Raw genomic sequence first — 25,105 nt, 5'->3', positions numbered from 1 at the left:
CCATTTCTCTCCTTGTATAGTAGTACATGCATGTACCTTGCACCTACTGACCACTGCTACTTGAGACGTGCTACTTATGGGCCTGGTATGAAAAGGTCATTACATTTATCAGGGTCATTATGGCTTTGGCTCCGTTTCTTTGATATTTGTCTGGGGGCTACAGATCAACACAGCTTATTTATATACGACTATGCCACTTAACCTTGTACTGCTTTCATCAGAATCATCTGCATGGACCTATCAGCATGGACAGGAACAGAGAGTACGGATAAACATGTTTTACCCAGGAAACCAAGTTATAATGCCTCTTCTTAGCCTTACTTTGTGAAATGGAAGCCCTACATTCAGCCCCTTGAGCTGGCCAAGATCTTTTTGCTTTGGGAGGCAGAGCTAAGACTTCATTAACTATACTGAGATAAAATCTCTGGCTGACCGTCTATTTTATGAAGCTTTGAAACCTACAGCCCTTCAGAAGGGAAAAGATTTTTCTTTCTTCTCCTGCATACGGAAGTTACTATGTCTTCTAGCCTAGGTAGCTCTGCTCAATGAGCTTTACTAATGGAAAAGTCACTGGATTAAACCACTGCCTTGAGATGAACCTGAATGAGCACATTTTGCAAAAGACCAGGTGATGCCCACAGTTAATGTTTTCTACAGTTTAGTGCCATGAGCTGGAAAGACCTCTCTAATTTTCATGAAACCTAACATTTGAAAAACAAAATACTTTCTTCAATATGCCTTTCTTGAGCTCAGGGTTTAGTACAGATCCCTTACAGTATGCATGAGCTTTCTACTCTGAGTGCAGCCCTGTTCTGTTTGTCGTTCATGGGTGATAGTAGGCATTCATTCATGCTGTCTCCAAATTAGTTTTTGTGTAAGCATGGTGTCAAGGAAGTGTCATGGTTGTGTAAGCACGTGTAACCAGATGGCCTAGGTTTGATTTCTAACCTGGGGCTTCACCCATCGTGGAAGAAAATGCCATCTGTCAGTATCTAAAGGATCTTCAGTGACACATAACAGGGAATTCAACCTGGAGCTGAAAGAGGATCGCACACAGCAAAGTCCTAAGAAAAGAACTGGGGCCAGAATCCAGGCACAAAAGAATCTTGCTCAAAGTGCAGAGGTTTCACATATTTATTAGAACAAGCAGTAAACAAAAGTCTCCTAAGTATAAAATCTAAATGTTCTCGAGCCCTCATCCCAGACAGGCGAGTCACAGCATGAAGGGCAGATCCAAGTTCTTCTCGCCAGTGCCGAAGCAGACATAGCCGTACTGCTCGGTCATTGGGACATGGTAGAACATCAGTCCCAGCCGCAGCAGGCTCCGCAGCACCACCACAGTGCCTCCCTTCTCTAGCTGGACAGTCCAGGAGCCTGTGCAAGAAAATGCCATTTGTCAGTATGTCACAAGTGCAGTCCCTGGAAGGGAGAAAGAGGCAGCATTCCTGGAGCAAGCTGTCCCTAAGCTGAGAGGGGGGCTGCAGTGCGTTCTGCCTGACCAGTTAACAGTGCACAAGGCTGCACTGGAGTTTGTGACACCTGAGAAAAGGGAAGTGAGGGAGACCAGAAACCTTGATACCTTTTTATCTTTTGTCAGTTCAGCGTTACAGGCTGCCCTCAATTCCAGATGTCTGTGTCTAGCTTCACAGAGTAGCATATTCCATGGCTATGATAGTAACGCCATATGCGTCACAGGAAGGGACCCCTGGAGCTCCAGACTTGTATACTTGATCCCTAGGAGAGGCTAGAGCTATTCTTGGATGCTTCTGAGCGGGCGGCAGTTACTCTACCAAGCTGCCACCTACTTGGTCTAGCTACTAGCTATAGAGAGCCAAGACTAGCTATAGCAATCCTGCATAGTATGGAATTTATTTTTAAAATAAACTTGTAGCATTAGTAGTGAGAAGAGGAAGAAGACACTTCAGCTCCAGAGAAGACTGGTTTCCCTGATGCAGCAACTGGGAAAGAGGAAGAGAGCACGAAAAGCAGGGTATTTCTTAGCTCAGAGAATTTTGCAGAAAAGGTTAATTCTCTTCAGTCTTTCCTGGCTCCATCATTGAAGAGGATGTGCGTGGTAGGGGCAAAGGGATTAGTTTCCGCATTGATTTTGCTTTGGCTCTGCGGAGGAGGTTCAGAGCCAGTGTGAAAATGCAATTTCTCCTGGATGCAAGGAGCTCTGAGCCACTGAGTGTTTGTTTTGCATCTGACACAACAGCCTGGGAACAACACAGGAGGGGAGGGGGCTGGAGCATCAGCCTGGATTCAATGCCAGAGGGCAAGGAGCTGCCAAAAGAAGAAAATACCAGCTTCAGCACCAAATCAGTAACGCCTAGAGGCTACAATGTAAGGAAGAAGGTTCCTGCTGAATCTTCATCTAAAAGCAAAAGCAGCAGGCCCAAATAAAAAAGTGCAGTTGGAGCTGTCATACTACTACGGGCCTGGAGTCAAGCGGTCAGGCTGTCTGCACCCAAAGTCAAAATCTGCCAATTCCAGAGTAAGCAGAAAGCCCATAATGTGTTGGGACAGTTAGACGGTATTCATTCTTGTAGATAATTTTAGGCTCATCAATTTATGCTGTGACTCATGCTTACTTATGTCATGGTTAGCCTGGGGAAGGGCTTCTGTGATTGCTGTCAGCTGCCAGTCCTCCCCTTCCCACTCACTTCTGACTCTTGGCCAATTTTAGTGGCATCCGACAAAGGGTTGAAGTGTTTTAACACCACAGGTTCCTACAACAGGTCTCCACAGGACACGGCCCAAGGGTCGCCTGCAGCTCCTGAAGCTATTTGTTTATCTGCCAGCAGCTGTGGGGAAGCACAGGCTGTTTGGCTCGCCCGGCAGCAGCTATCTGGGCAATCAGTGCTTGTAGCTTTGGGCTCTTGCACACTCACTTGCGGTACATGTAGTCTCTGAAGCAGTTCATGGCAAACTGCAGTAGTTGAGGGCTCGATGTGGGGGGGGGGGGGAGGTTGAGAGGAAACAATATATATGGTGGCTGCAGAATCAGAAAGGAACACCGCAATTCAAAGCCCTGTAAAACCAGGTGTCGTGAGTTCTGCTGCTCACCTGTTACCTCCCTCTTCTCTTTGTATTTCTGTACTTTTCAAAAGTTTCTTGGGCACCACTGTTTCCCCTGTCTCCTTCAGTAGCAAGTTCCACAGGTTGGTTATATCATAATATGCACCGTGTCGTCTTTGATCTGTTACCTTTCAAAGTACCCTCTTCAGTTACGTGCAAACATGGAACTAAATGGACAGCAACACCTGCCTTCCATGGCAGTCACTGAACTTTCTAACAAAGTGACTCTGGCTGCAGGATAGAAGTACAAAAGAGACATTCACATTCTTTTAAGGACTCGGGAGATTTCCATACCGGAGAGCTTACTTCTGACTCACTCAGCTCCATGTTGCCACTAAAGAGAAACAGCTGGAATCTCGGTAAAGCAAAGCGCTACTTCATACAGAGCAGGATCAGTACAGGTGTGTGCCATCTTCCTTGCACTGTGACATTCCTTGCACACGTCCTAGTTAAAGCATGAGCTAGTGTCTTCACACACAGTGGTTTCACAGACAAGGCAACCCCAGTCTCCCATGCAGTCTCTCCAGTGCTACTCATGTGGACACAAACTGAACTGGACCTTGGTCATAGCTGGAGTAAAACCACATATTAATGGTTCAGCCACTGGGATTACAAATTCTAACTGACTGGGTCTCTGACAAAATCTGCATGTTCTTAAGAAACTTCACTACTTGGATAGCATGGAAACCCAGGTGAAGAACGTTTCATGACGAGCCAGATCATCCAGTGGCTGAAGCACTACAGCCATCTGCTGTCAAAGGACAAGCTTTCAAACAGTTTATTGAACTTTGCCTCTAAAAATTTTCACCATTTGCTCGTGGCGGTAGCTAGACTATGCATAGGGGAGTTGAGCAACAAGTGGCAAGCAAATAGGTCTGAATATGTGACAAATAACTTCTTCCATTTCTCCTTTGAACACTGACTCTGCTTTCAGTGCAGGGTTCTTGCAGCTTGCGCTTGCAGAAATGATCTGCAAGCCCTTTATCACGTACTGGTGGTTCTTGCTGCGGCTTTACACATTGGTTTGCAGGGGGGTGACTGTAAACTTTTGAAAGAGTTTCTCTGACAAAAAGCTAATGGAACGAGGAACTCTCATTGTCTTTGATTTAGGACCAGTCCTCTGAGAAGCAAGTCTGTCAAGAATAGGACTGTGCCTTGCCTTGCTGGGTGGTGAGAGCCTCTAGGGATTATCTGGTTTGCTAAATGTCTCCCAACATACTGGAAGCATCCAGCAGCCTGGGTTGTGTGTGTGTGTGTGTATATATATGTTCATGTACACAGATGAATCCTCTGCCCAAAACTATTTACAAAGAACAAAAAGAAATGCCTGGAGCATGACAAGTGGGAAAGGTGAGAAGGAAAACAGGTATATTAATGCTCTCATGAACTATATCTGGATTCAGACTCCTTTTTGCTGGACAAATTCAGAGAAAAGCTAGAGTAAATACAGTTCAACTTGATTTAATCCCCTTATCTATGCTCTGGGGCAATACAGTACTGGATCCATAGTGTCACACAGGCTTATCTATCTCTGCAGAGTATTCATCAGCAGTTAACTCTGCTGATCAAAGGAACGTCCCATGTACCTTCACACCTGGCAGAAATGGACAGAAGTAATTGAAGACAGCTCCATTCACTTTTATGCTTGATCTCTGAAGGCTGTGATGTGCAGCTGTTTCATTTCCCCACTGTCTGTCCAAGCTGCAAACTCCCAAAGGGCTCAGATTTGTCATTTCATAAATGTGAGACCTTTGGGGAATATTAAATTGTTACAGCTTTCTAGCTCTTCTCTGATACTTGATTCTGCATCTAATTCTATGCAAATAGGGACAATAAAGTTTTGCTGATGCTGCATAAGTCTTCCTGTGAAATAAGGACCTAAACAAAACAAGCAGGTTACTTCAGGGCAATCCCACCTGGACTGACACAACACTCGTTGAAGACAGGAAAAAAATTACATGAAACTGTCTGAAACTGTAATGTCATTTTCACTCAGATCCTGTTTTCAGCAAGAATTAGTCATAGAGCTGCTCTTTATTCTGCAGAGCCAAAAAAGCAGCAGCCATGCCACCTTCTACCTTTTACTAACCACATCACTGGGGACATATTTCTAACACAGCAATCAAAGGTGATCTATTCAGTATACTTTTCCAGGCTGGACCTTTGCAACAGACAAAATCAATTCAGAAACTGCACTGATACACAGTGCTGGTGTTTGCCTTCTAAGGAGGCAGCACATTAAAGTTGTGAAACCTAACCACTTATTTTGGTCCTTTTAGAGCCCATTATCTCAGTCTGTTTTTTCCCATACCTCACCACGTTAGCAGCATTTGAGGAGATGGTCCAGAAGACAAAATTATTTGAACTCATGAGACACGGAGCAAGTTATTCTCCTTGAAAGCTTCAAGACAATTGTGTTCTCTTCCATCACAGCTCAAATCTCACTATATTAATAAAAAATGCTTTTTCAGGCCCACCTTTCTTGTAGGAGTTTGAAATAATGATGTCATAAACCACTCTAAAAGTACTTTAATCAGAAGCTAATGAACAGCACGAAATAATAGCTTAAAATGAATATGCCTTCTTTCCTCCTTCAAGAAAATGCCTTAGAAATGCATTTCATAATAAAATATAAAAAGAGCTGAGAACTGCAAAAATGAAATGCTGTTTTTATCCTTTTTTTTTTCTTTTATCCTTTTTCTTTTCTTTTAAACCTCCCTGCTATTACAAATGGTTCTTGGAGTAAAATCATTGCATAGGTAGCTGTAGGTCTCTATTACTATAAAAATGCAGGAGTGGGATGCTGGGTTCAAATCCTTTCTAATACTGGCTCAGAATACCCCATGGCAGTCCCCGTACTGTTCATTGCCCCTGTGTCAGACAACATGTCTCTTGCTGGGAGGCTGAGAAACTCAGAGTATCAGTCTGTAAGGTACACCAAGACTCCTAGATAAAAGTTGTCAGGAAAAAAAATTTACGAACTATTATTTGCATTGGAGGGAATACAAATAGAACTAAGAGACAGCAAGTAAAAGCTGGCTTTCCTAGAGTTAAATACTGATTTTTACTTGCATCTACGTGTGAGCTGTAGCCTATGTTATCCCTAAATCAGACAGCAGAGTTAACTTCACTCATCATGCTTGCTAAGGTACAGGGAACCAGAGGTCATTGCTCTCACACCAGAGATTTCTAACAGTAACACCGCTCTGGTAAGATTTCCATTCTTCAAAATACATTTTTTTAAAAGAGCAAATTAATTCTGAAGCTGCACCCAGCAAACCTAAGGAAGCCAAGCACTGTCTGTGTTGAAACTATTGCCTGTTGCTGCTCCAGAAGGGAAGGGAGGGAGCTGCTGTGTGGGAGGAAAGAGCATGGGAAAAATATCCGCTGGATGAAGATCTGGAGCTTCCTATTCCCTCTTTAGAGCAGGCTGCAGCCTCCACCCCTCCAAACGCAGACAGGAATTCTGAGGAGTTCCTTACATCTTTCCCAAACAAGAAAGTGCTTTGAAGATTCTGATGCTCACCCAGTGTTAAACCACTGCCTTTTTTATGGCACTTCAACAGCTGCCAGGACACCAGAGCTGAATTTCAAAAGTCAGCCTACTTCTCAGCTTCTTCTTCCTTTCCAGTTGCCAATAGAAATCCCTGTCTCATCCCCCATGTCTGTCTCAGCTATGGGCTGAATCTTCTAACTCACAGAGGCAACAGTGTGCGTGAGACATTAGCTTTTAAACAAAAGCCTTTTAAGAAGGTTGTTTGCAGAACTTTCCTGTGGGAACTGGTCCACTTTCAGTATGACCTCTCATAACATTGCTGCTTCGGAGGTGATTCAGCAATGCCTCGTTTCAGTACAAGCTTGAGAAGAAACAGCTTTAAGAGCTAGACAGGCTGATAGAGAGGCTCCATGTCGCAAAAGCTCACAGAGGGTCATAAAAGTGACATTATCAATTCCTCTTCAAAGGAGAAAATGTCTCAAGGGAAAAGCAGCGTCAGCATGGTTGCTCTTACCATTAACGCAATATGCTGCCACATGAGCAGGTTATAACCTACCTTGCTGCAGTTCAGTTCTGAGTGAGGGTGAAGTATGGAGTTATAGCACAAATATTAACACCCACAGAGGGGTAACATAACCGCTTCCCTTTGCAAAAGCAGCCACTGCTTGGCTGCGTGACCCCAGGCACTTAGCTCTGACAAAGCTACACTACACCCATGGGATTTAGCTTCCATTTCCCTCCAACAGAAAATCTAGCACTGCAAAGAGCTTCCTACTTCTAATTTGCTGTCGATAGGAAACAAAGACAAATTGCAAAGCAGAGCAGCTGTAAGGAAATTTTGCTGCACGGACATTTGACGCACAGCCTACCAGCCATAAGGACACACATCCAAACGCTCTTATATGTGGGGCTCAGACTCCTTCATGCCACTTACTGGCTACAAACTAAATCTCTTTCATTTGCTTGACACACCACTTGCACCCCATACGTTAACACTGCTGTCAATATTTCCAATTCCCCATATAACTATTTCATAATAATTAAACAAAAACACAGACTGGTTGCAGGTTCGGTACTATTTTTAAAAGCCTCCAGAGCCAGGAAAGCACAGTTTACAAACAGTCAGATGCTTCCAAGTGGCTCTTGCGTGGTCCTAATGCCTGCCACATCTTTGACACACAAATACAACCATGCCCAAACCTCAAAGTAAAATGGTCTCGCTTCAGAGGGTTTTTCTCTCCATTATCCTCTCCCACTGGGGATGCCTCTGCAGCACAAATGATTAAGACAGCCCTGGGCCTTCCATTTACGCACAAAGTACCTGTTTCCTGCTGACAAGGAAGACCCAGGCATTGCAATGTTGTCCCAGGAGCACAGTATTCAGAAGCCTCCAAGTACTGGCTGAAATGAGGCCGTACTTAGACATCTGACAACAGTGCTGCTTAATCCGGTTAAGCAGGCTCTGCCCCCAAACCCTTATTCCCCTCCTCATCACTCTTCCATCACAGAGACCACAAAAGTGTTTATTTACTGCTCAGTGAACCAGGTCAGGGAACGATCTGGCTGAAAAATAGTTTAGCCAAAAATAAAGTTATTTTTCCAGCTGAAATCTGGCTGCACAGCCAGCAATGCCAACACAAAAGAAGGGACAATACACAGACATAAATGAGCAGCAAAGGATGGGAAAGACTGAAAAAGCTAGCACAGAAGTAACACACATCAAATTACAGCCTCCCTTATAGCTCAGTTAGTTTGCCCTTAAGTCCTAAATCCACCTGATAATTAGAATAGAGCTAGAATCCTTTTAACTTTTGTTGTTGTCCTTGAGAAAAAGATGCAGACTTTGCACAGAAAGCATCCAGAACAAAGATTTGGAACAGGGCTGTGCACTAGAGGAAACAGCAAGACAATATACAATCAAAACTTAGGAGTAGAAAAACTGGTTAAAATCTGTGCTATTTGGATTCTGACAACTGTAATACTGATCATTGTATCTTGGGTCTTCTGTAGTAAATTTACAAATCTCTCAGAGAGGCAAAGCACCCTCCTTCCAAAGCACAAGTTTATGCTGGATCTTGTCACACTCCGTATTTCTTGTTCAGCTGGTCGCTGTGGAATCGTTTTTGGAGCGTGGCATGAGTCACGTAGCATCTACCTGGGGAGCCCCTGCATTAATCCGTCACCTTCGTGGGCTTCTGTGAGCCCATTGGTTGGTAGGAAGAAAAAGAAGGACTCTCGCCCCTCCCTGCTCTGAATGAAAGACGCTTCCTCTAAATCTTGCTGCAGGATTTCAGGCTCAATTCAGCTTCTTTGGGGCTTTTGTCACCAAACAAATGTGATGTCTTTGAAAGAAAGATTAACAGTTTGATGAAAGGATGCAATGGACAGCTTTGTTCTAGCCTGCTTCCCCCTAGAGCTTTCAGTCACTGTCACTTTCTTACCCACGGAGAGTATCTGTCTGACTCTCGGAGGAGATTATGGCCACCTTGTAAGATTTTGCCTCTCCTGATAACAAAGCACTGGCCACTTTGAGGAGGTGATAATGATGAACGGGGGCTGGATTAGGGGCAAAGAACCTCACATCGATCTCTGAATTCTGAGAGAACACAAAGCAGTCGATGCTGGGATTCAAAACCCATCGAATGCTTAGAGGACATCCAATTCTCTCTCCTGCAGGAGGGGCAAGGCTACAAGCCCTGTCAGTCCCCCAGTTGTACTTACCTCATCATCAAATTAGCAGGACTAGTTAAAAGGGCTTAGGGTGAGGAACAGATGGCATGGATTATTAACTGTTGATATTCTCATACTAAACTAGATACTAAATTCTGGCCCGAATTACCTGAAGAGCTTACCAGTTTCTGAGAAGACTGTCACACTGAGCGTATCCACACAGCACAGTGCAGTTGTGTTGATATTCAAGCTAATTCTGAACACTAAAGATGGCTAAGCGTCTTCTAATGCCTGGGATATCTTAGCTGTCTCTGCACAGCACAACCTGCACAGCACAACTGCCATACAAATATACCCATAGATGAACTGTCTCATCCTTTTCCCTCTACACACAGCCACGCACCCATTCAGCATGCAGAATTTCAATCTATATGACATTTGCATACAGTAAAGCAAGACAACGCCCATTACTTCCTCCCTGCAAATGTTCTATGGCCAAAGGGGCAGCAAACAGCAAAGCAAAGCTATAAACAGGGCTGGCACCAATGCCAGCTGCTGCACAGGCAGGAGCTGCCACTCAGAAATAGATCACTCCTAGCAAAAGCTCAACTTGTTGTGACTTCAGTGACATACAGACTGCCCTGGGCTTTCCCCTGCAAGTAATTTTTCATCATTCCCTAGAGAAAGGGCTAGGCCAAGGCTGACCGATGTGGTGATAAAACTACAACTTCTGGTTCTAAGAGGCTTCACCCGCATTTCCCATCAGTTCAGCAAGAAGTTCATCTCCTTTTCATGTCCAATGAACCAGGAGCTGAAATGGAGACAGGGTGGGCCATGATTTCTTTTACTGAGAAGGAAAAAACTCAAATACAATCCCTGGAAAGTTGCTACGGAAGACTCTGCTTCTGTCCTCCTCCTTTCACTGCAGCAGTCAGGAGAGTGAAGGATTCCACCACAGCTCTCGGTTGATGGGCAGCCCTGCTCCAGTATAAACTCATCCAAGGTCTCTGACTAAGCAAGACCCCTGCGGTGATACAGACCTAGGACCCAAAAGCAGTGAATGCACGGCTTTATTACCCATGGACACAGAGCCCAAGGAAAACAGACTCCTTTCCAGAAATCAAAGCAGACCACAGACAGCCAGTCAAAAGCTATAATACCAGCTGGCTCTGGAGTCCTCACGTGGCAACATAGCAGGAGAGGTTCCAGTCTGATCTTGAACTCCTGAGCTGGCAGCACCCCAGCTTGTAAGAGGGACAGCATCTTGTATTGCTCCCAGGCAATGCTCTTGGGTCGCTGCAGGCGTAGCCTTAACAGCCTTTAAAGGCTCCTCAGTCCAAAAACATGAAGAGTGTCTGTTGCGACGGAGGGAAGACGCAGTCACTCAATATGAGTGATCAGCAGACTTCGTTTATTGTCTCTTACAGTCACCTTTTATGCCTTCTTATAATTAGCTCATACATATTACAATAGTTAAGCTCATTATTGGTTAGTTGCCTAAATACCAAGCCCACCCCTAGTTTCTCTTCTGTAGTTTTCTGTTCCCACCTGCAACATTCTTTTCCCACCAAAATCTTCCTGTTATTGTGTAACAAGGACAGCCAAAGACAGTGTATTTTGCTTTACTTCAGATAAGCTGAGAGCGATGTGCATTTTTGTCCAGCCAGCTGGACTATGCCTATGTGAACTTTTTCAGCTAGCCAGTTATCCACAATTCCCCCGTTTTTATTTTGGGCGACATAGGCTTGGTTGACAATCTTCAATAACAGCGTTTTAACACAAGAAAACTACATATCTAAGCACTACTAAAACTATTACCATAATGATCAAAAAAAAGAATAATAATAATCCCGTTTGCTATGAGATTGTATCTTTGCTGTCAAAAGTTCGAGTTTTTCATGCATGGTCCTCTGTGTGTGGGATTGGAACAGATGTCGAATAGATTCCAGAACAGGGCCCATCGCAAAGTGCTGGCAAAGCAGCGTTCTCGCATCGAGCTCCTCCAGCGTGCTCTACAGCAGGTTTTACCCAACGGCTGGGAACCCAAATAGTGCCTGAATTGGTAGAAATACAGACATAACCACGCCCCACATAAATCACCTCCACAGGACCTACCCATTGTCCTGTTTTTGCATCCTTATACAGTACTTTCATGTGTGGTGGCCTGGGGGGTTCTGAGCCAGCGTGGTGCCTTATTATAGGCGGCTCATTACTGTCCCCAAACACACACAAATGATTAAGCACAAAAAGGGCTTTCACCACCCTTTCTCTTACATCCTGAATCTCTTTGAACTTTTCTATATAGCGTTTTAGCGTCCCGTTAGCCCGCTCTACAATTGCTTGTCCAGTTGGAGAATGAGGGATTGCAGTAACATGTTTAATATTCCACATTTGCATAAAGCGTTTGAGTAGTCTGCTACCATATGCAGGACCGTTATCAGTTTTAATAGTAATAGGCACCCCTAAAACAGCAAAGCAACTAGTTAAATGCCGGCGCACGTCCCGGACCTTTTCCCCGGGCTGTGGTGTGGCCCATAACATATGGCTATAGGTGTCTATAGTAACATGCACATATTTCAATCGACCGAATGCAGGAACATGAGTAACATCCATCTGCCAAACATCATTAGACTGTAGTCCTCGCGGGTTGACCCCGCAACCGAGCCCTAAGCCTGAGTTATGGTGACTACATATAGGGCAAGCCTTCACAATGGCCCGAGCCTCCTCCATAGACAGTTTGTAGGCTCGTGCCAATCCCTTCGCATTTTGATGGAAGATCGAATGGGCTTCTCGGGCTCGACAATGTGGTGCTAATGGGGGTTCAGTAGTGATTGCGACGAGACGATCAGCTCGAGCATTGCCCTCTCCGAGGCCTTCTTCCCACTGGTGGCTTCGGATATGGATCACCGCATACGATTCCGATCTCTGTGCGATTGCAAGCTGCAAGCTCACAAGTAGTTCTGTCAAGCGTTGATTCTTTAATTCACGCACGCTTGCATCTTCAATCCAGCTGACTATGCCGGCAACATAGAGAGAATCTGTGACTACATTCAGTGGGACATCTCTCCATCTAATAAATGTCCAGACCACTGCATAGAGTTCTAGCGTCTGTAGAGAATCCTTTGGCTGCGCTTGTAGAATTTGGTGTTGCCACCCTTGCTCATCTTTCCATGTTATGGCAGCGGTCCTAGAGCGTCGACCCGCATCAGTAAAGGCCGTGAGAGCGTGTGGGATAGGCTGGCTGGATCGCTTCGGCTTAACAATCCAGCCCATGTTCTCCATCCACGACAGGATGGGCGATGGGAGTGGTTTCACTATTATTGCTGCTCCATCGTGGAGTAATGCAGCCTGCAGTTCCTCGGAGTTCTGCAAGTACCACTCCAAGTCGATCTGTCTCATCGGCACCCATATCGTGCCAGGAGGAGTGCCATCCACCTGTAAAATACGACAGCGACCTTTCTTGATCAGCTCCGTCAGCGTCGAGATCTTGTCTTGTATTGTGCGTCGTGGTTGCAGTGGGGGAGCTATCCATTCCAATACGATGGTGGAGTACTCCCCTTTCTCCCCCGTTTTTATTTTTTGCTGTGTTAGAGCACCCATGAGGTACTGAGTGCCACACAAGATAGTCAAATCGATGGGTAACCCTACAACACGCCGATGCGTGGAGCGCGCAGTCACCATTGAAGCTATTTGTTGTAACGTTTGTTCTTGCTGTTCAGTAAGCTGTACTGGGGTTGAAGGATCTGTCCCTCTCAACAGGGGGCGTAGTTGATTTAACAGTTCATTGGGGATGCCCACTACAGGCCGGAGCCATTGCAGATCACCGAGCAGTCGTTGGGCGTCGTGAAGGGTTTGGATATCCAAGTGGAGTGACAACTTTTGAGGCTGAATTGTTGTATCAGTGATGCGCCACCCCAGATACTTCCAGGGGCTTGATTCTTGCACCTTTTCGGGTGCTACTACCAATCCCCTAAGCTTGAGTTGTTCAATTAAAACCTGTTTTTGTCGTAAAGAGAAGGGTGTTGGCTGGGCTAACAAGATGTCATCCATATAATGGTAGATTAAAGTCTTAGCCCAGCGTTGTCGCAAAGGTTGTAGTGTGGCAGCAACATAGAGTTGACACAAGGTGGGCGAATTTCTCATTCCTTGCGGGAGGACCGTCCATTCAAAGCGTTGGTCCGGTCCCTCCCGGTTGATCGCGGGTAAGGTAAAGGCAAATCTGCGCTGATCATCTTCATGTAAAGCAATTGTGAAAAAGCAGTCTTTCAAATCTACAATGAGTAAATGCCACCCTTCCGGTATCATAGCTGGGTTGGGTAATCCAGGTTGTAAGGCCCCCATATCATGCATCTGTTTGTTTACCGCTCGCAGATCATGAAGCAATCGATATTTTCCAGACTTTTTCTTGATAACAAAGATGGGGGTATTCCAGGGGCTCGTTGACAGACGCAAATGACCTTGTTGATACTGCTCTTTAACCAGTTCATGCGCCTGTTCTAGACTTTCCCTTTTTAACGGCCACTGCTCTATCCACACTGGTTCCTCTGTCTTCCATCGGAGTGGGATCGGGAAAGTCCAAGCAATGGCCGCCCCTAGAAAGGGAGGTCTGAAGTGAGGACCATCCCCATTTGGGCCAAGATATCGCGGCCAATCAAAGCATGCACCCCCTCAGGCAATGGAATAATTGAGACACAACAGTTTATAACTTTGTCAGCTATAGTCCATCGCAGAAGGGGGGATTTGCGAGCGAGGGTCAATCCCCCCACTCCTGCAACTGTAGCATTGGTCGTACAGGTTGGCCAATGCGCCGGCCATTTGTGTGCACTGATTATAGAGACATCAGCGCCAGTATCCAACAGCGCAGTAATCGAGAGAGTCTGGTCTCCATACTGCACTGTGACCGATCGCCGTGGTCGTTGTTGCAAGCCAATAGTCAATAAAGCCATTTGCCCTGTAGACCCAAAGTTACCTTGTCCTCGAGGTTGTTCTTGCAGTGGTTGGAGGGTGCCTGCAAGATGCGGTAGTGGAATCAGCTGGGCTATCTTGGTCCCTTTAGGTATAAAGAGTGGGGGAAATAGCGTCTGAGCCATAATATGAATTTCTCCGTGAAAGTCCTTATCAATCAGTCCCACCAAAACATTGAGTCCCAACATGGTGGCTGATGAACGCCCGATGAGTAATGCTCCAACAGCTTGTCCGCGTATACAAACTGGGCCTTGTATGCCAGTAGCAAGTTTTGTAGGCTTTGAGTCCAAGAGGGTACAATCTACTGTTGTTGCCAGGTCCAAGCCGAGGCTTCCGCTGGTTGCAGGTCGGAGAGGAAAGGATTTTGTGCTGCTGGGCAGGCAGCCGCTTTTTGTGTCAGCGCGGGGCGGCTCTTCCCGCTGGGTTGCCCGTTTCCCGATCGACGACAAGCAGCTTCATTGTGAGTGTCCGAGCGGCAGTTTCGGCACCATACGGAGTTGGCATTGCAGTCCCGTCTCACGTGTCCGGTGGCACCGCAACGGAAGCACCGTAGACGAGATGGGCCGCGGTCATTTGATCGCCCAGCAAAGGCTTGCAAAGGAGCAAGGGCTGCTAAGACCTGACTCTGGGTAGACTGCGCCTGCTCTTTTAAAGCACTCCCTAGTTCTTTTATTGCCTCGACTAACATAGCCTGGGGCCCGACTGGCACTTGTGCCATTCTTTCCAAAGCTTCTTCTATGGTCCATGTCCCTGGTAGCATAGCTAGGATGTTACGTGTGGCTGGGTTACAATTCTGTATGGCACACTGCTTTAAAATGGAGCCTTTGAGATAGTCTTGCACCCCAGCCGCCTGTATGGCGTTTGCTACCCGATCAATAAATAACCCAAATGGCTCCTCTCTTCCCTGTTTGATTCCCATATAGGAAGGGATTCCCCCGGGCTCCTTTATACGGTCAAGCGCTAGTCTAGCTAGCCTCATCGCTTCCTTTGCCTTATCCGGTCCCATCAGTGCCTGCGCTTCGGTTCTAAAATAGGGTCCTAAACCCATCAGCTCCTGTAAAGTAACCCCATGCAGTGGGTCCCCTGGCTGTCTAACCACTGCTACCGATTCCTGACAAGCAGCCTGCCAATGAGCGTTAAACAGAAGCTGCTGATGTTGGCTCAAGATTAACTTCATTATACTGCGTATGTCACTCGGGAGTAAGATATTAGTTCCCCAAAGATAATCTAACATTTGCCTGGTGGGTTCCCCTTTTAAACCTGACTCACTCACCGTAGCCCGTAGCTGAGTTAATAATTTCCAATCTAGGTTAGTGAGAGAAACCGTGATATTCCCCTGCGCATCTGGCTGTGAATACGTGACCGGGAAAGCCTCATGCACGATTCCCGCGGCAAAATCGCGTTCACCCTCAAGCATAGCACTGTCTGCTATCTGCTTCCAGACCTTTTGCCTATTTTGGGCAACCTGAAGGCATTCTGCAGAAGGATTCGTACATTCCCTACTCTCTACGGGGTTTTTACGGTCTAGCTCCTCGCTTACGTCATCATTCCCCGACGGGGGCGGGGCTGAGGGATTCAACGAGGGCGGCGACGGGAAGGGCGACTGGTCCCAGCTTGCCGCAGCCCCCTGCTGAACCGTCAGCGTACGCACCGAGGGAGGCAGCGGGCAATCGGGGGGGGAAGCCGATTCCCCCTGCCGTGCGGCTACTGCAGTCCCGCTTGCAACTCCCAGCCGCCCAGAGGCAGCAGCAGCCGCTCTCTGTTCGGCTCGATGTTGCAAAAGGGCATTAGTGACAGCCTGCCACGGTTTCATCAGTTTTTTGGCAGTTTTATTGTCGGCTATTACTTCGGCAAACAGCGTGTCCCCATAATTACGCCACTCTGCATGCTCGAAAACCGTATCTGGATTCCCAAAATGACCCCTCGCTACCCCATAAGCTAATAACCCTGGTAATTCCTTTTTACAATCTATGCCCCGAATGCTCCGCTTTTCTAAAAAGCCTTTGAGCAAATCATACGTCGCTTGTCTCTCCATGCCGTGGTCAGCGCTGTTGCAGCCTTTGCGAGACTTCGGCGACGCGTGGCCGGCGGGACCCTCTGTAGGTGCTCCCGGGCGCGGGGACTGTGCCCTTCCGCCTCCTGCGCTGCGTTCAGGACCGGTACCCGAATCTCCGTCGAACCGTGGCTCGCAGGTTCAGCCCTCTCTAGGGTCCCTGTTCGGGCGCCATTTGTCGCGACGGAGGGAAGACGCAGTCGCTCAATATGAGTGATCAGCAGACTTCGTTTATTGTCTCTTACAGTCACCTTTTATGCCTTCTTATAATTAGCTCATACATATTACAAAAGTTAAGCTCATTATTGGTTAGTTGCCTAAATACCAAGCCCGCCCCTAGTTTCTCTTCTGTAGTTTTCTGTTCCCACCTGCAACATTCTTTTCCCACCAAAATCTTCCTGTTATTGTGTAACAAGGACAGCCAAAGACAGTGTATTTTGCTTTACTTCAGATAAGCTGAGAGCGATGTGCATTTTTGTCCAGCCAGCTGGACTATGTCTATGTGAACTTTTTCAGCTAGCCAGTTATCCACAAGTGTCTCTACTTTTGAAGGATGTAGGAGACATGCTTACATATTTGTGTACATCCATTGCATGCCTGTAATCACTAAGGGTGCGAAGAAAGCTATTGAAAAGCCCCAGGACCATTCCAGAAATTGCCTAAGCTTGGAAGGGACAGAGTAGCTTCTCCATACCTACAGTTCAGAAGGTCAATATACCACACACAGCCTGGAAACTCAGGCCATACCTTCTCCTCAATTTGATGCTGCTCTCGGTGCTTTTCTTTCTCGTTTTGCTGTTCTATAGTTTCCTTTTCTGTGCTCAGCACTGACAACGCCTGGACCACAGTGCGCCCTGCTGGAAAGCAGCAGCTACGGCCAGCCTGGAACTATTTCTAGGGATGGATGACTTCAGTTTTAACAGAGAACTTCAGGTACCAATGCTTTAAGTAATAGCCCGCTGAGCTAACTGGTTCGATTTTTACATCCAAAAGCCGACTGTTCTGATGCACGCTAATCTGTTTTACTCCTTCTGTACTACTGTGTTATGAAGTTTGTCAAAAACACTTCTATAAATGTCAGGTAACTCCATGGGATGCTGTAGCTCAGTTTCACACATTTACCAGACATACAGATCACCTCTCCTAACCAGGAATGAGGATAGCTGTGAGCCACACTAGGAGTTTTGTTCTATGTTTTGGCTACCTCTTTTTATCCTTGCTAATATGAAGCACTACCCTCTCATTCATTATGGGTCTTTTAGTTTGAATTTCAGCCAGACAGCTTGAAAAGCCTTGTCCCCGTGTGGCTCTTGGCAGGCTAAGAAGTAAAGTGCTTTTGCTCTCAGTTTTCACAGAGCTGGGGAGGTGCTGCTTATTGTTAAGCAATGAAAGGGGAGGGCTCAGGTCACATCTGTGAAATGTTAGCGGAGAAGGGAGGCTGGGTGAAAGTAGGTGGCCAGCACAGCATAGCACTGCTGGATTTTGCAAGGCCACTGGGGAGATAGCCATTTGTCTTAGAGCCCTGATAACGGGCAGGCTTGCTCTCTGCTAGCTAGCTGGGGGTTGTAAATACCTCTGCAGACACAGACTCTTCAAGTGGCTGGAGACTAGGCTGATAGAGGATTAATCGCCTGGAGGGTGGGTCGAAAGGGAGTTAATTAGCTGTGTTAATGCATGGAGATAAAGCAGGTTCGTGCCTCCTGGCCGCCTTACTTCCAGCACCTGGACTTTTGGGGCAACCAAGATGGAGCTACCAAAATGGGCCTTGAGAGTGGCCAAAGGAAATTATCTCCCACTTAGAAACGCAGCCTCTCTATCTTCAAGGGCCCATTAAGCACCAGCTGTTGCTAAACCGGTAAAAAGCATGCCAATGAAGCTCAGAGAACAGGAGGTTATGAGTGTTCTAACCCAGGCTACTGTTCAGCAAGTTTGCAGAAAGGCTAGTGCCCAAAGTATTCAGCCAAGGAAACAGCCACAAATCCCATTGTCTGCAATGCTGTGTAAGGAATGCCTCAAAATCACTGCACTTTCAGGTGAAGAAACGGAGCTACAGACTGAGTGGCTGTCACTTCTTCCGCAGTCAAAATGGTAAACGATCTTCTCTCTAGGCACTTCTCTGGCTGAATCATGAAACAGCAACTAGACAAGACCCACTATGATCCACCCTGCCACTGTATACCCGTTTAGAATGACGCTACGAAATCCCAGCATAACAGAGCCAGAGCAATTACATCTGAGAGGTCTCAGCTCCCCAGTCTACCCTACACAATGCATGGCAATGTCAGGAATCTCCTCAGTCCTCTTTTGAGCCTTCGTGTGTCATAGCTCAGAGTGTAAAGCCAGCTGTACTGAGAGTCCTGTGCTTAGAGTCGCTGTCTCAGGAGCACATTGCCACCTTTGCGTTAATGTCACTGACAATGAAGAAGCCCAAACTAAAAATCACCCTCTATGGCTGTCATCAAGTTTACAGCCAGGCATATCAGGAAATCACCTGTTCTGTACTCCTACATTAAACTTAACTCAGTTACTCATGTCTGGGACTAGCAACTTAGATTTGCCTTTGGCTAAAACACAATTCCCAGGAAGACATCCGGAATGATGCTAAGATACCAAGAGACACGAATTCCTCCATTATCCTTGTTAGCCGGTAGTAATTTTACTGTTAAAATTTGTACCTAGTTTCTCATTTTCATTTTTCTGGCTATAATATTCAGCTGCTGATTCCTGTTACGCCTGTCTCTGCTATACTAAATAGATCTTCAATAATCAATACTTAAACTCCATGGAGTATTTACACAGTGTAATACAGTCATTCTCATGTTCTTTCCTGCAAGATAAACAGATTGAACTGTTTATGTCTCTCACCAGCCCTTGAATCCTTTTGTGGCTCTTTTCTGTAACTCTCCAGTTTTGCCATGTGCAGTAATCCAGTCCTGATTCCACTAACAGCATGCGCAGAAAAAAAATCACCTCCCTGTTCCTATTTGCTACACCCTTGTTTATAAATCTACAGATCAAATTAGCCTTTTAAGTTTCAGGATCAGACTGGGAGCTGATGTTCAGTGGGTTGTGCCTGGATTTCCTTTCAGAGCCACAGCTTCCAGAATACAACTCACAGTCTGGCTTCCAGTCCCTGCTCTTAGGTCTGTGACTTTGCAAGTAGCTACATCAAAATGTACTTTCTTTAAGCAAGCCCAGTTTACCAGATCTCTGTAGCTGTCCTGCCCTTGTCATTATTTGCCTCTCCACCAATTCTTTACTCCTAGATCATTTATAAATAAGTTGAAGAATACCAGTACTGGCACTAGTCCCAGCTGAATCCCCTTCTGACCCTCTCCAGAAATATGCCCATTCAGTGATTTCTAAATCACAACTACTAATTAAGATAAGTTTAGGAGAATATTTCTGCAATGCTGGGATTTATTAAAGGTTAACATCGTAAGTATGCCACAAGTCTCCTGAGATAATGATTTCAGCAGCAACTTACCTGGCTCAGCCATTTTCATTTTTTGACACACAGTAAAGGTTGTCTAACTACCCTCCCATAGCAAACAGTCTGAAAACTGTCTGAAAGAGTATTTTATTGTCTTCATTTCATGTGAGTCCTTATTCTTCCCCAAAACAAACCAGAAAAAAAAATTGAGCATTTCTGCTCTTCCACATTTCTTATCAGCCTTTTTACCTTCACCATTTAGTGACAGTTTCCAGTACCATTACTATGCTTTCTTCTCCTATCAATATAGTTGAAAAAGTCCTCCTTATAGTTGTCAGGGACTACTGCAGGTTATCCTGGCTTCCTTGTCATTTTCTACTCAATATAAATTCCAAATTATATCAATCATTAATTGTTCCCAACTTTCTGTATTTCTTTTATATTGCTTTTTAAATTCTAATTCCTACCCTTATTCCACCAGTGAACTGTGGTAGGCTTTCAGCCAGAAGCAGCTCTTTATTGACTGGGAGTCATGACTTGTGAATAAAGTCTTCTTTTATAAATCCTGTTTCCACTCATAACTTTTCCTATCCACATTTTTCTTTTCCTTTGCCTCCAACATACCTCCCCTCCCACATCAGTTTTTAACTGCATCAGTTTTTTAACCTGTTGGTGTCCCTTATCTCCATATCAAAGTGATCTGAGTCAGCAATCTGTAACAAAACTCAGAGTCAATTTATTGCTTTTCTGAACTGTACTTTGAAAGCACCAAAGACCTGAATTCTGCATCCCCTGTTTTACTTCCTCCCAAGCTTTCCAGTCTATGCTAGTACCTTAGGCTTTCTCCCATCCCCTTTCATTTGTCCTTGCAGAATGTAGCATAGCCTGATCTGATACTATGGTGACAGTAAAATCATCCTTCCCCCTCCATTTTCACTTTTCCCATCATGTCAATGCTTGACAGGTGACCATTATTTCATACCTATGCAACATTAGGTCATCAAGTGAAAATGCTGTAGGCATGCTAGGAATTTCTGCTATTTTTTCACCATTCCATTACCTACAAGCACATGTAAAACTGCCACAACTCTAGATCCTGACATGCTACCACCCAGGGTGCCAAACTCCACGCAACAGAAAGGACCACACTGGCAATCTGCCAGCAGCTGAAAGGCTATATCTAATTGTGCATAAAGTTGAGCAGATTGTCTGCTTAGACTAGAGCAAACAAGCTTATCTTTAATGCAGACATATGGCCAGCAAAACCTACAGATCCCAGCATGCAACATTATGGCCAGCTGGCCACTTGGATCAGAAAGAAGCATTACATGATCTGATACTGTGGTGACAGAAGATCAGTATCACAACCCCTCCATGTTCAAAAATCATGAGTCAGGCCACTCAAATTCATGAGTTTGGCTCAGAGAGCTGGCGACTTTAGAGGGGATAAGCCAATTGAATTTGCTTTTGAGACAGGGTTTGCATTCTCCCACTTTTCTCTACAATCATTTACAAAAATGTATTTTTAAAGTAAAATCTAATTTACACAGTCACTTGTCTCTGGGAGCTGAGACACCAAGAAAAACCAGACAGACTCACAGTATGATTAGGGGAGGAGCAGCAACATAGTCTGAACTCTTGAAGTGCACAAATAACCCAATAGACAGACACACGGACAGAATCTGGAACCTGCAATCACCACAGATATCACTGATAAAGATGAGGGTGGCAGACAGTTTTGTTACAAAACTCCAGGTTCCTCAATCTTGCACTAAACTCTCTGCTTTTACCGTTGTTTCCTTTATTCAATCTGGTTTAACTTCCTTTCTTCCCACCCCACAGCTGTCATATAAAATGTTCTCTCTGCCTCCAATTTTCCATTCTGTAAGACACCTCTGCTCTCCTATTATGACACCCCATACATTTGATGACAGTTACACCCTTGACAGCCACCACAGATGTTCAGTTTCCAATTAATAAAGAAAACTATTCCAAAAGAGTTGTTACTTTTAGACAGGTTAAAATCAGCCCTTAATCTCTCAGTCCTGTTCTTTAGGTCTTTTAAGGGAGAATCCTAATGCACGCTGGGAGCATCACTCACATGTTACTCAACCCGGTCAATTTTTTGTGTATTTATTGAGGGCAGAGATGATTTTGGCTTCGGTCACAATTCTAGAGTCAATAGATTTGGGAATTCCTACTTCTGCTCTGACAATAACTGTTCAAGAGTGGATCTAGCCAAGAAAGACAAGAAAAGCTTCGGGTCAAAATGAGGGGATTGGCCAGAGCTATGAACAACATGTCAGGAAATAGAAAGAGCACTGTCTGCGCTGGGTCAGGACCAACATGAACTGGCAGAATTGAAAGAGGGTAATTCAAGACCCAGAGTTTGAGTACCTTGCAACCTGGAGTGAGGGACATTGGCAGAGCCGTGCAGATAAAGTCAGCAGAAAGCCTGTGTCTACCTCCTGTTCTTTTTTTTCCCCCTACATTTTCACAACCAACCAGTACTTCAGGCAACCTGAATGCTTGTTAAAGGGGGGTGGATTGATCTTTCTTTAATGTCAGAGCTCCTATCTGCATGTGATAGAGTGCAATTAGAAAGGCTACATGCCTTGCTGATCCTGTAACCAGTTCCTGCCTTACTTCCTTCACCTGACAAGCTCATTCCATCAGTCCTCAGGTTCAGTCCAAAAAGGAGCAGAACAGAGCAGCCAGAGCTGCACAGGCACCATGATGAATCTTCTTTTCTTCCATTAAGAAGCACTCAGTTGCACTTGAGCTCAGGTAGTCTTTGAGAATTAACTTTTTTGAGGAGACAGAGATCTGCACTAACAGCAACAACCTCCCAGGAACGGGGCAAAGGTTCACACTTACTCAGACCGCAGGTTGCGACAGGAAGACAAACACAACAGTGGCACAGCTGAGCCTCACTTTCTATCTGCCACTGTGTAAAATTTGACTACAAGTCAAATTTGATTTAAAGACTTCAATAAAACCGCCATCTTCATGTCTAACACACAGCATGACCTGCCAGTTGCCTGGTCCCTTGAACTAGATGTGAAACACTGCAGAATTGTATCTGTAATCTTTCAAAGGTGCCATTCTTCATCACAGCTGAAGGGGGCTAAAACCAGCTCTGTGGTGCAAATTAGTCTCCAGGATCTTAGCCCTTGGTGCCTGTTTTCTAGTGGAAACATAGAAAGCACCCCAGATTTATCGCCTGTTGCAGTGGCTCTATGGTTTCAGGCCTCACAAAATTAAAAAGTCTCCCTACCACAAACCCTAGGAAAAAAAGGGTGGGCAGGGAATGCAAACAGTAGCAATGCCTGAACTACCATCAAAACTGCAGCTAAAATTTTCTTAGGAGGTATCTAGGACCTAATCTCCCTTGCAATACTCCTTTTTGAGTCAAAAGGGCCAGCTCAATGGTCCAGCATACATAAAAATGTGCAGTCCCTCCAGACTACACCTTTGTAAAACGACTGCAGCAAGGACACTCCCAGTAAGTTGAACAATGGTTTACATTTTAGCACTGTTTATGCTCTGAACAGTCAGAAATGTTCAGAATTCAGGCAGGAGCTCACTAGGTTCCTTCTCAGTCATAGGAAAGATTGGACAAGATATATATATATCTTGTCTAATCACACACACATAAAGTCTGAAAGTCAGAGCACTGGTAATTCACTGTCCTTCCAGCCAAATCCATCAGGCACAGGTCACCTACTATCCTATCCTGCTACTCCAGGATAGGAATAAAATAGCAAACTTAAGTTCTGACTATGACCCAAGAACCTTTCTTTCTGTTCTTTCTAGACAGCAGGCCATGAAAACACTTGGCCCAATCCAAAAAAACGCAACAAATCAGCAAAAGGTAGTTAGAAGCAAATAAAAATCATGCCCATCTCTTTAGAGAAATATCCTGTCAGAGGAAGAAGCTTTAAATATACTTAACAGTTGTCCAGCAGAACAATAGAGATGTGAACTGAAAATATTCCAGTAGGCACATCTTCCTTTCTGCTTCCAGTGTAATCCCACTAGAATACAGATTATTCCACACTGCAGCATCTAACACAGTTTATCAAAGGAACATTTGAATTCAGCCTCTCAGAGATACCAGCTTAGTGTTAATGAGAGCCCATTTAGATAAAGAGCAGCAATACTGGGTGAGACAAGAGGTCTCTTCAATACTTCAAACCACATAAATTCCCTCTATCACTGGTGGAGTTATCTCTCCCCATAGGGACACCAGCTGTCACAGGCTTTACAGAAGTCAAGAGACAATATGCCACTCAGGCAGAGGGGTTATTAACTGCTGATGTGGTCAGATCTGTTGTGAGGATGTAACAGCTCTGGTACACTTACATCTACCACTGTAAGCATTTAGATTTGCTTAAGAAGGGAATTAAGTACAATATTTAGTAAAGGATACAATTCCTTTACAGATTTGCAGAAGCTCCTCACAAGCATACCAAAGTCCATAGTAACCTGCATCCTGTCACCTCAGCATTTCCCAGACTACTCAAGACTGCCTTCCCTTTCATTGCATCTGTTGATTCTTCTACCTTTACCTTGTGGGATATCATGCTCCAGAGAGTCTAGAAAGTCAGTGGATGGGTCGAGGTCAGCCTTTTCCAGCAGGGTTTTATTCTTCAGGTTAACAGGCTCAGTGAAATGGAAATAGGAACTTAACTTTTTTGCCTCCATCAAAGAAAGACCTGCAAACAGCCATTGACGACCATTAATAGAGTGAGCTAGGCTAACGTTCCTCACACCATAGAGTATCATATCATTTCTCTAATGCCCACAACATAGGAAAAAATCACAATCTTTCTTCAGTGGACTCCACAGAAGACCAAAGACTTGCCGGAAATGGGTGGCATCAGTCATCAATGATGTGCATTGCACGCCATGCTAAGTGCAGTCCTAGCTGAGCAATGGGCACTGAGTTGAGACCAACCCTCTGTGCCCATTTGGTTACACCCTATATCTAGAGAACTCACTGCAGCTATAAGTGCTAACCGCTGACATAAACTATGCGCAGCAATGGCGGGTCCCACCTTCCCGGTGGCGCCGGCGGGCGCAGGCGGCCGGTGTGCCGGGGCTGAGGGCCCGGGCGGGCCGGGAACCACGCGGGGCCGGTGTACCTCAGTGCCTGGCGTGAGGCGGCAGCCGTTCCCACGCGGTGCGGGGCTGAGGGGAGCGGGGTGGCCGCGGCCCGGAGGCCGTGCGCAGGCCTGGGGCACTGCGGGCTTCCTGGGCAGGCAGGGCAGGCTGTGCCGGGCCTGTGGGGAGCCAGCCCCGGCCCTGAGGGGCAGCAGCCCGCTCGGGATGCGGTTAGGGGTGGCTGCCCTGCCTAGGTCAATGGCCTCCATTTCAAGAGGCCCAAATCCAAATGTACGTCCAAAAG

The 25,105-nt window shown here is 45.6% G+C and overlaps 1 protein-coding gene across 1 annotated transcript; it reads right to left on the bottom strand.

The window, feature by feature from the left end:
• Positions 1-1,144: 1,144 nt before the first annotated feature.
• On the bottom strand, positions 1,145-24,414 carry LOC129735160 (radial spoke head protein 9 homolog). The gene is made up of 2 exons (XM_055700520.1): positions 24,267-24,414; positions 1,145-1,374 (listed from the first exon to the last, which is right to left on the bottom strand). Exons 1-2 carry the CDS (start codon positions 24,400-24,402, stop codon positions 1,214-1,216), a joined length of 297 nt encoding a protein of 98 aa, XP_055556495.1. The 5' UTR covers positions 24,403-24,414; the 3' UTR covers positions 1,145-1,213.
• Positions 24,415-25,105: the final 691 nt, after the last annotated feature.

This window comes from Falco cherrug, unplaced genomic scaffold, assembly GCF_023634085.1.
Source record: "Falco cherrug isolate bFalChe1 unplaced genomic scaffold, bFalChe1.pri scaffold_41, whole genome shotgun sequence".
NCBI classification, from domain to species: Eukaryota; Metazoa; Chordata; class Aves; order Falconiformes; family Falconidae; genus Falco; species Falco cherrug.
This window is presented reverse-complemented; position numbering and strand designations above follow the sequence as displayed.